General features: G+C 43.3%; 1 protein-coding gene across 4 annotated transcripts in view; it reads right to left on the reverse strand.

Annotated features, from left to right (window-relative positions):
* Positions 1–12048, reverse strand: part of ATP7B (ATPase copper transporting beta) — a gene marked incomplete at both ends in the record, with an annotated part of 73312 nt that overhangs the window by 24883 nt on the left and 36381 nt on the right. For 2 of the 4 annotated variants that reach the window (XM_084235800.1, XM_084235799.1), the window contains 4 exons: positions 829–905; positions 2865–3026; positions 5542–5705; positions 7202–7450. The exons of 1 other annotated variant lie outside the window; for it this stretch is intronic. In XM_084235800.1, the coding sequence (XP_084091926.1) occupies positions 829–905; positions 2865–3026; positions 5542–5705; positions 7202–7450 (652 nt within the window). The remainder of the gene's footprint in view (positions 1–828; positions 906–2864; positions 3027–5541; positions 5706–7201; positions 7451–12048) is intronic. One more of the 4 variants, XM_084235801.1, reaches the window with a different exon arrangement.

Genomic DNA, 12048 nt, shown 5'->3' on the forward strand with positions numbered 1-12048 from the left:
AAAGGAAATCAAAAACTCAGTTCCTCAGTCACTCTAGCTGTACTTCAATGCTCAGTAGCTATGGCTACCAATACTGGGCAATGCAGATAAAGAACATGTCTGTTGTCACAGAAAGTTCCATTGGACAGCACTGTGTTTGAGGGTTAACATCATAAGGTAGGGACTCCCTGGTGGTGCAAGGGGTTAAGCACAGCACTGTGAAGCTATCCACAGCCTCTGCAGCACGAGTTCAATTCCCAGCCAGTTAGGGAGCCACCCACATGGCGCGGCAGACCTCTCCTATCTCGCCCACTGCTCCCTTCAGCAATGTATTTCAGTCAGTCTGCCTGTTCTGTTTCCCACTCTGTCCCTGGTGAATCCTCTCAACCCCCGCACCTCTGGTCTGTACCCCAGTTCTTGTATGCATAAATAAATAAATCTTAGGGCCTCCCCGGTGGCACAGCGGGTTGAGCACCACACTGTGAAGCTGTCCACAGCTTCTGCAGCACGGGTTCAATCCCAGCTGGCCCGGCGAGAATCCCACATGGCGCAGCAGACCTCTACTGCGGCGCCCACTGCTCCTGTCTGCCTGTTAGGCTCCCTGCTCTGTCTCTAGTGAATTCTCTCACCCTCCTGCTCCTCTGACTATAACCCAGTTCTTGTATAAATAAATCTTAAAAAAAATTTTTTTTAAAAAATCACAGGGTAAAGGTAACTAATCCAAGTGGAATGCACTGTGGGAACCAGAGGCAGCAGGGACATCAATATGCACAGAATGAGGCAGAGTCAGCCCAGGCAGAGAGAGCCACTTAGATAAGAGCTGTGCTTTATCTTTTCTGTTCTACCTACTGCTTTATTTCCACCTTGTGGTCCAAATGATGAGCGTTGGGGTTTCTCTGGGCCGGGGAAGCATGAAAGCCGATTTCCTTGTTATCAAAAAGACAGGGGTGGGAAACAAGAAGGAAGGCACTTGATTAAAACATGCACTGGTAGAAAGAATGTTTACATCTTTACACATTAGAAAGAATCTATAAGCACCTCAGAAAACAGTATTGGTTTTTCCTCTTATGACATCTTTCTCCCAATCACCCTGTCAGAGGTTCAGCACCATCGATGATTAGAGACTGTATCACCCCCAAGAAGGAGCAACAGTCCTGAGCCCAATGTCAGCAAAGGCAGCAGGTTCTAGGAGATAACTTCTCAGGCTCCAAAGCTAGTCAGTATAGAGCAATAAAGTCAGAATTTTTGAGTTAAATCCCAAATATGGAGTGGTCAGGTGCTTTGTCAGTCATTCTCTGCATGAGGAAACTGGAGGGCAAGCCACAGCATTAGCAGAACCGCTGGATAAGCTCTCGGGTGTCCAGGCTCCCAGCACAGGCTTCTTCTCGAAGAGTAGACCTGGGCTGTTTCCACACACTGCACACTGGTGTCGCTTTCCCTGCTCTCCAGCCCTCTCTACCTTATTTGATCTGATTGCTGAGACTCTGAGACCCTTTATAAATATACACAGGAAAAGTTGCCAGGAAGTGTCCCGTTGGTCAGCACAATATAAAGAGGGGCCACAAAACACCGGTGTATGGATTTTACACAAAAAAAAAACAAAAATTATGGTGAGAGAAAGAACATATAAAACTGTCTAAACACAAATCATTTCACAACTAATACTGACCTAATTATTTTAGGAAATGATGCCTCAGAGATGCAAGAAAGGAAGAGGTCAAATATCAGCAATTTTCCTTGAACAAGGATAGAGAGGGCCCTGTCCCAAGCTCAGCGGGCTGGAGGCCAGCAGGGGCATTGTAAATAAGGGTAACCAAGAAGCACTCAAAGGTACCACTGAACCTCCCTACTATTAAAGCAACTGTCTGCCTCTCAGCCACATCAATCCCGTGTTACTACTGTTAGGTAAGATCTATATATGTAGAAAGAGAAAGGCGGCTGAGCTTCGAGATCTGAATTTGTGCGTCACTTCTCAACCTGCTAGCTAGACCCAGCTAGCAAAGTCACTTAACCTCTCTGGGGATCTTTTGTCATCTGCTAGCGAAGTCATGCTATTGGCCTCTGAGGCTGACACATAGCAGCAGCAGCAGCAGCACTGCCTGTCAAGAGCTCTGCTGAGGTCATACAATAGATAGCATCTAGCTTTAAATCACACATACACTCAAAGAGCAGAAAACTAAAGACATTACAAGTTGCTACAAAATGTTTCATTTCCTAAGCAATTTCAAAAGTAACAGTTCTCCCTAAACTTCATTTCTTCTTGCTATTAGTTTTTACAAATTAATCTGGCACAGTTTGAACTGTTTAACCCTTTCAGATGCCCACTAATGCTCATCCTCCTCTGGTGCTGTATAACATAGACCTTAAAAAGGAAACAGTGTATCTGTGGACTAAGGAAGGGACTAGTGGTAGGAAGTACATGAAAGCTATTCTAATTAATTTTTCAAAGCAGAAATGACCAAACTCCTCCCATGATAAGACAGGGTTAGCCTGATGGCAAAACTCAGAATACTTTTTTTTCAATACCAACATTCCTTTGGCCTTAGATACTTGGAGTACAGATATAAATCCTTTTAAATTACAATCACGCAAGTTAACCCCACATACTAGTGATGTTAATTTTTCTCAGAAAAGACCTAAAATTAAAATAATAATGTCTTCTTCCCCCATCTTTCTCTTACTCAATCACTGATCTTCCTCCTGAGATTACCTGATATTTGCTTACCTTCACCGTTTATGATTCACTTTATTTCCACAGAAAAATTGAAGGATTTTAGGTGACTCTCATTTTTTCCCTTTTTGTACAGCTACATTTTCTCATTTTTCTACAGTAATTATATATTACTATTTTTAAGTAGATATAATTTTGCTAATGAATGACATACCTCAATAATTTTTACAATATCCCGTGGACCAATAATTTCAGGATCAAACTTCACATGGGCTTTGCTGGTGGCAAGGGCCACGGAGGCGTAGGTGATTCCATCAGTCCTTGTGAGCTTGGACTCTATGTTGTGAACACAGGAAGCACAGGTCATCCCGGTGATCTGCAATAAAGGATGACAAAAATCCCTTACCCAGGATCAAGAGGAGCTTATCAAAGGCACACCACCGAAAGTTAGCCTAACAGGCAGCCACCAGCCTTTTCTCCTTCCCTAACAACCTTCCCAAGACGCTGGACATTCACTTCCATGCTCTATGCAAGATTTTTACCCCAAACATTCCCTCAGGGGCTTCAGGGACATAAACAGTCCTTCTTCCCCAGGTCACTACAGGACTCACAGATAATCACTACAGACACAGATGGCAACAGACAGAGACTTGACTTCAGGTTCTGATGATGGATTTTTGCAAGTTACTTCATATTCTTTGTCTCAGTTCTCATCTCACCAATGACCCCAGGTAATAATGCCTGCAGTTCCTCTACCTCAAAAGGGAAAGGATGTGCAACTCTGCAAAATCCTTTGTTCCAAAATACTTTCCACGATCTCAAGGGTCACTGGCATCTGATCTAGCTAATGCCCTCCCTGTTGCAGGCTCTGCTGATTCCAAGGATGAAACATCAATACCTCATTATCAATAGGAGGAAAGGACTGAAGAAGTAACTGATGGAGGAATGGAATTTGAAGTGGTACCAAAGTATAATAGGGTGTTAACAGGTGAAGTAAGGGCACGGTGAGGAAGAAGCAAGGGGAAAGATGGCAGGACAGCATAAGGGGTTCAGGCGGCTACCAACAGTCAGGCGTGACTGGACACAGGAAACTCAGAAAGAAGGAAGCCTGCCCTGTTAGTTGGGTCCACACAAAGACTCTTGAACACCCAACTAAAGAGTATTGCTAAATCAACACTTGACAGGAAGCCAGTGATGGGTAATAAACATCAGAATGACAGGACTGGAGCTCAGATTGAAATCAGCATCAATTATCTCAAAATCAACGATCTCTAATCAGAATACAATCACATTGGCTTGGGACCCCAGGAAAAGACAGGCAATGCAATCCAAACCTTATAAAGTCCACAAATATTTCCTCAGTGCAACAAGCTCTCATTTTACTTTCGCAGTCACCCTAATAATGATACGAAATGCAATACTACACCCTTGCAATGTGCCAAGAATGCCACAAATATACTGTCCTGCTCACACCAACCATATTGCGTTGGTCTCAGAAACCGCAGCACCAAGGGGTTTGGGAACTTGTCCAGATGGGGCAGAGCTGGAGTCTGAAGCTGATGGCCTGGGACTGAGTCTTTGCTGGTGGCAAGGTATCTCATGAGGTGATCTTTACAACTGTCCCCGCAGTGACAGGGCCAGGACTGAAGCCCAGTACAAGCTACTCCACTCAATGTGAGAAAAAGGAGCTGCAAGTGAGATATGCCGTCCCTGTAATGTGCATTGGACAAAGCAGACAATCCACTCTCCCAAGTACCACTGGTCCAGAGTACTAATGAAACAGACAGAAATGCCTACACACAATGTCTGCACATGTGAGGACAGTATAACCACTGACACTGCTTAGTTAAAAAAAAAAAAATCAAAACAAGGTTTCACATTTCCTGATTCAGAATTTCCCTCTAGTGGCAGTCGGAGCAGGCAGAGATGGCCCCATGACCTGGGGCCCTGCTCCTGTCACAGGGGCTGGTTTGAGCTGAAATCTGGTGAACATTACACTTTGCCCTCCATATGCACAGAGGCCTGACCAGAGCAAAGGGTTTGCTGTGCAAATACCACCACTTATCAGGAGCTCAAAGTGCCACTGGTGTCCTCAGTACCTTTTCTTCAAACATTTACTTATCACCAATGGCAGTGACTAAACATAGCAAGGAAATAAAAGACCCTTTTACCTCAGTGAAAGAGCATTATTTAGTTCCTTGTGGGTTTTGTCTAAGTCTTCTTTTATTTACACAAAAGAGCTTTGTGCAGAAGTGCTTGGGAGCACAGCACGTTCGGAAGCCCAGCTACACCTGTTGACTTCACGGGCTTGTTGACATGTGCACGGGTGAGAGTGCACGAACAGGAAATGACAACCTGCCCCATCCCAGCCACTCTGGGCATTCGTGACTGAGGACTAGGGGACACTCTGGTCAACAATCACCTTCTCAACACCCCTGCACCTCCCAACAAGCCCCATCTTTGAATGTACTGCCAACCACAACAATGCCCTCCCTTAGCCTCCGGCATTCCAGCTTCGCTCCAGCTTTGCGGAGTGTGTTCATACTCAACTCCCTCAAGCCACCAAACCCAGAACAGTCACCATTTTTAATTGCTCTTCTTCCAACAATTCCACAACTTGTCACCACCTCCTTTCTCTCCTCCTCTTCCTCATACCCTGAATATAGTGGGATCCTCATATTACTTTTTGACATAACTGACATTCCTTAAAAAAAAATGAACACATTGTCATTGTTTTCAAAGGAAACAAAACCGCCAATGATAGCAGCAAACAGGACGCATGGAGCGGAGGGAGTGGCCTGACCACAGCCATGCTTCTTCAGAGCACACCTGCAGCCGGTCAGAGGCCTGCTGCACCCCAGCACCCACATCCACCCAGCCACCACACTTACAATCAGCTCGAGGTCGCCATCGGAGCCTGCGTAGTCTTCCATTACTGATGCATCAAAGCCCAAGTCCTGGATGAGCTGAGCTATCTCGAGTGGCTGGATGACTTCTGGATTATACTTAACCTCTGCCTTTCCAGCCATTAAGGCAACCAGCACGGAGAGAATACCTGAAACCATTGGGTCACAGCTGTAACACTCTGGGCAAGGGCTCTGGGATGACATGTTCAACAAAACCTAACGCAAAAATGTCTGCCCCAGAAGACTCGAGAACAACGGTTCTCATACTAGGCTGAACATCAGCTCCCTAGGAAGGTTTACAATCACAATGCCTGGCCCTTAACCCAGACCAATTAAATCAGAATCTCTCAGGGTGGTTGCCAGTCACCTTAGTTTTTTTCTTTCTGAAACTCCCCAGATAATTCTAATGAATAGCCAAGTGGGACATCACTACCTCAGAATAATGTCTCTCACACTGGGCAGACTGGCCAGTTGAGGACCTTGTTGAAATTCAGTGAGTCTGGGATGGGTCTGGGGCGGGCCTGGGGTTCTTGCAGGTCCACCCAGCTCCCAGACAAGGCACATGTTGCAGACCTGGTGGCTACTTCAAGTCAAGCTCTAGAACTAGACACTGATGGGTGGACACACCTCAAAGCAAGGGATGTAGTCTGCAGTATACCCATGAAGGATATACTTTTTTCTTCAGATCCTTTCAGTTCTTAATGACTTTAGGATTGAAAAATTGCTACAGACTATCTTGCTAAAACTGCTGTGCTGGTTTAAGGGAGGGAAAAAACACCTCATTGAAATAAATGAAAAGAATGATGAGCTTTTGAAAGGATGCCATAGGGAATAAAAATGAAGAATTCAAGTCAGGAGTAGAAACACAGGCACTGTGGGATTACAGGCTAAAGTCAGCTCACAGATTACAAAGGAACTCCTCAAACACCTCAATTTGAGAACGGTCATTTAAGAGTTAAAAAAAAAAAAGCACAGTTAACCAGAGTAGGTTCATGTGTCATCTTAACTTAGGGTTGATTTTCAGGGTGAAGGAGTCTAAACAGAAAGACACATGAAGTCACTGGAGTGACCCTGGTTGTGCAATTGAGTCATTGTTAAGATAGTTTCCAAATTTAAAAAAAAAAAAAAAAAAAAAACTGGGACAGGCTTTTGTTCCACTTTCAGGTATAAGAGACAGCACTGGAAATCTAGCTTAAGAGGACAAAACGTTGCCATTTCCACATCATTCTATGGCTTACAAGGACAACAAGTCAGCATATTTGAACTTGGAACTTCACAAGATGCAGGCTGTTTAATCGTTTGATAGTAAGATGTTCATGTGATGGGAAGAGAAAAATAAGGGCTATGACTAGGCCAGGCTAATCAAAGAGCCTACTCATGGAATGTACCATGACCTTTAAACTGGATTTCTAACTTACTCAAGAACACACTTTATCTCAAACAACTTAAATACTTCTTAAAGAACAATGCCAATTGCCCAAGAACATTAGACAAACATCTACACTGTCATTAATGAACTTGGTACCAGATTGTCCCAGCCACTGAAAAATACAGTCAATAGAGACTGCCGAGAGCACATGGCTCCCTACTTTATGACTGAGTCTACACACAGCACCCCAGTTTCACCTGGGTGTAGATCACTTACCAGCTTCTTTCTGCAGGCTTCTCTCTATGTTAGACACACAGGATGCACAGGTCATGCCCGTGATCTGTAAAAAGCACTTCTGTGGTACCACCATTTTGGAGGCTTGTGGGGATCTGGAAGAGCCAAAATTTTCAGGGAGTCCCCCAGCCTGGAGAGGCATTTCCTGCACAGATCCAAGGGCATCAGCTGCAGTTGGCACCCTGGCACTCTCCACACAGCGGTTTCCAACATGGCTGCCAGGGCGGTTTTCTAGGATAAAATGTCAGAAATCATTCACATAAGAAAAACAAATGAGGGCCTCCCCGGTGGTGCAGCGGTTGAGCGCTGGGTTGCGAAGCTGCCCGCAGCCTCTGCAGCACCGGTTTGATCCCCGGCTGCTCCCTGGCCACCGGAGGAGGGTCCCCCATGGGGCGCAGACCTCTCCTGCCACCCGCTGCTCCCCTCAACAGTGTACTTCGGTCCTTCTGCCTGCTCTGCTCCCCGCTCTGGCTCTGGTGAATTCTCTCACCCTCCTGCGCTTCTGACTGTACCCAATGCTTGTACGTATAAATAAATAAATAAATAAATAAATAAATAAATGAATAAATCTTAAAAAAAAAAAAGAAAAAAGAAAAACAAATGATACATTTTTTTCAGAACAGGAGGTTCAAGCTGAACAATATTAAAATGAAAGCTTTTGAAGAGGCTACTCGGGGATTGGTGTTTCCATCACTCTCTCTCCCTCCCCTGAACCAGAGACAGAGGCACACAATTAAAGACATAGGAAAATATGCCAAATACTTTGAGAATGGAATGTTGTGGCTAACGAATACTCGAATTGGATAATAACAATATTAATTCCCCAGGCACATGCATTTACATATATGATCCCCTTTCATCCTTAAATAGCCCTCTGTGGTAAATGCTATCATCATCGCTGTTTTAGAGATGAAGAAATGAGTTTACCCAGTACCCCCGAGGAGGCAAGCAGTGAAGTTAGCTTCTAAACCGGGCCTGTTTAACTCTGTTTGGCCCCAGAACCCATCACTCTGGTTAAGAGAGGTTCACTCCCGCCCCATGAGAAACAAAAGGACCTTTCTTGAGTTGTTTGCCTTTCTCTTACTGTGTAGATGCCCTACATATACTCTAGGCACAAGTCCTTTGTTAGGTGTGTACACCGCAAATATCTGTTCTCAGGCTGCGATTTGTGTTTTCTCTTTTATCAACTGGTGTCTCTTTTGATAAAAGAAGTCCATTAATGATTGTGTTTTTTGCACTTTATAAATAGTGGTGAAAATGTCCATGGTATTTTCTTTTTTTTTAAGTTATTATTTTAATTTTTTTATGTATTTTTTACATTGTTCTTCATTTTTGTACAATGTGTGTTTTCTCATCTCAGTTACAGTCCCCGTGAAATTCCCACCACCCATTCACCCATGCACCATCACCCTAGTCCCTTGTGCTCTTCCCACCCCCGTTTTGCTCCTAGTCCCTTCACCCTGCCCCTGCAGAATGTCTCTGGTTTATAGATGTTTGGTGATTTTGATTTTCACTTTATTATAATTACTTTTTTTCCCTGATCCCTTATTTGGATGCTTTACATTCCTCCTATAAGTCAAACCATCTGATATTTTTCTTTTTCTTTCTGGCTTATTTCACTGAGCATGATCCCTTCCAGCTCTATCCATTTTGCTGCATTCCTGTCATGAATTAGGAAACCATGTATGTGTGGACCTATTTCTGGATTCTCCATTATGTCCATTTACCTTTTCGTCTTTTGCGCCATTTTTAAAGGTATAATGTACTCAGAATAAGATGCACAAGAGTTCCAGTCTATGAATCTTTACATATGATGCATTCGTTCCTTCTACTACCATAACAAATTCCATAAATGCAGTGACTTACCACCACAATGCATCATCTTACAGTCCTGTAGGTTAGATGTGGGACATGAGTCTAAAATCAAGGACCTGGCAGGACTGTGTTCCTTGGTAGAGGCTCAGAGGAGATCAGTGCTTCTGAAGGCAGAAAGGCATTTTTTTCTGCCTTTCCCAGCTTTTCCAGGCCATTTACATTCTTTAGCTCATGGTCCCCTTGGTCCATCCTCAAAGTTAGCAATGTCAAGTCTCTTCAGTCTTCACAACTCTCTAAACCAGTCAGGAGCGGGTCTCCACTTTCACAGACTGATGGTGATTCGATTGGCCCACCAGAATAATAAGTAAGTCCCCCCAGATATCTCTATCTCTAGGTCCATTTCATTCACTGCACCTTTACACAACAAAGTTCTTTTTGTTATGTAAAGTAACATTCACAGGGTCCAGGGATTAGGGTGGGAACATTTTGGGGGCCATTTTTCTTTTTGCCCACCATATGTGTATATAACTATGCAACTAATCACCAACCTGGTCACAATGCAGAGCGCTTTTTGTTACTGGAGAAAGTCACACCATTTTGATGACACAAAATACCTTTAATAATATACTGAAAAGATAATTCTATCACTTAATGATGAATTCTCATTATTTGAAAAGCCACTGCTGCAGGAGAAAGAAGATGGTATTAGCCTGTATTAACAGCCTCTTCTAAATAAATCTCACATATTGGGAGGTTTTGCTTCTTTTCTGAAAAATGCTAATACTACTTCCACTCACTTTAAGAGTTCAGCTGATCTACAATTTTAGCACTTGTATAAAAGACTTCCAATACTCTGGTCTCACCTTCAGCACAGGTTTATGCTCCAGCTCCTTGTTACTGTTCAAAATAACTCTGCCGCTTGCTTGGATCTCAGAGTCACAAAATCTATTTTGTGGCCACAGCCTCTTAAGATTCAACCTCCTACATCCATCAGCCCTCCTGCACCTTCCCAACTTCTCCCTACCTTCCCAGTCCATCATCAGTTTTCTATATATGCTGCCTTTCATCCAAAAATGGTCAACAGTTTAGATGCTATCATAATATTATAAAGAATTTCATATTCACTGTGATAGTGGGATTTATAATAAATATATACTTGGTCTTTGTCCCATTTCTGGCACAGAGTTCCTGAATCCTTTGGAATTAAAGTTCCTTTTGTTGTGCTAACAAGATGACCTGTGGACCACACCTAAGGATGGAGGCTGGTTGCCAGTGCTCCAGTAGAGACAACCATGTGATGAGAGGGCTAGAATTTTCAGTCTTACCTCTGGAGCTCGTGAAAAGGGAAGGAGGCTAGTCACCAAATGGTTGATAATTTAATCATTTGTGTCTATGTGATGGAACTTCCATAAAAACCCAAAAGGACTAGGTGGAGTGGGGGAGCATGGGTCCCCCAGAGAAGGGATGGAAGGAAAGCTCAGCAGCCCCTCCTCATGCCTTGTCCTATGCATCTCCTCCATCCTGAGTTATAACCTTTGTAATTCACCAGTAGTTGTGGGCAGACTAGTTTCCCAAGTTCTGCTCTATCAAATTAAGCAGACACAAGGAGGGCGTCACGGGAACCTGACTTACAGCCACATGGAAGCACAAGTTGCTACCTGGACTTAAGACTGGCATCTGAAATGCAAGGAAGTCTTGAAGAACTGAGCCCTTAACCTGGGGGACATGATGCTATCTCTGGGTAGATAGTGTAAAAATTGGTTGAAATTGTAGGACACTTGGCTGTCATCAGAGAACTGTTTGGAAAAATACACACAAATCTAAATGGCAATTAGAAACATACCCCCTTACTAACCTACAATTTATATGCTGTCATTCTCTAACATTGAGGTGCAACAACTAAATTCTGGGCTTCTGGAAATTGCTTAAGAAAATTGAAATTATCAAAAATGCAAACAAGCTTATGCTATAGGGTCCTTTTATCAGTCTGTGCTAATAATTCAGGTGGGCATATTAATTGATTCAGTTTTCTAGAAATCTATTTGACGATATTATAAAAAAAAACCAGTACCTCTATTTGTCACTTAATAGAGTGACAAATATTTAAGACGAATGAAATAAAATGCTTATATCTTGTGACTCAGCAAGTATGTTTTTAGATAATTATCATAAGGAAACAATTAAGTAGGTACACAAAGATTTGGTGTCAGAGATGCCCAAAGTATTATTTACAATCACACACACAGAAAATAAACTGGAACAGTTCAATAGAAAATTGACTGAGTAAATTACAGTGCATCCATGTGATAAAATGCAATGCAGCCACCGAACATAGTGTTGAGAATTCTGCTCCTGAAAGTGTTCACGATGAATTGCAGAATGAGAAAGAAATTACAAAACTATGTGCACAACCCTTCCTTTCCTAAATATAAATTATATATGTTCTAGGAAAAGTCCAAAAAAACATGTATGAAATGAATTGTGCCATGTGAATTTTGGGGGAAAAGATTTCAGGGAGAGGGGACAGCAAGTATAAGACCTGGGGTTGAGGGCAAGGCTGATAAGAAGAATGGAAAGGGGTCAGGAAAGAATAGGTAAGGGCAGGGGCTTCTAGACTGCCCTAAACACTCTTCCTCTTACAATACGAGATGGTAGGGCTTGGGACTATCAACAAAGCAAGAGAATTGTTGTGCCTGCTGGGCCAGAATAGATCATAAGGTTTAAAGGAAGAAGAGAGAAGACCAATTGGAGGTTCTTCCAAGATCCAGAAAACAGTGATAGTAGCTTGGACCAGAGTGCTAGCCTATTGATAATCTCCCCTTACTTATACCCAAGCTCCATCTAAGCCAGACTGCGTCCAAGACATACCTAGAGGACTCCCACCTCAGGCCTGTGCTCACATCTGTCTGGTGTGCAATTCAGCCCTTCTCTGCCTGCTGAAATCCTATCTAGGCCCAGATCCAGGGTTAGCTCTACCATCAAATCTTTGGGAGTTTCTCCACCAGATGCTGGAC

The sequence above is a fragment of the Talpa europaea genome (genome assembly GCF_964194135.1).
Source record: "Talpa europaea genome assembly, chromosome: 6".
Classification (NCBI taxonomy): Eukaryota; Metazoa; Chordata; class Mammalia; order Eulipotyphla; family Talpidae; genus Talpa; species Talpa europaea.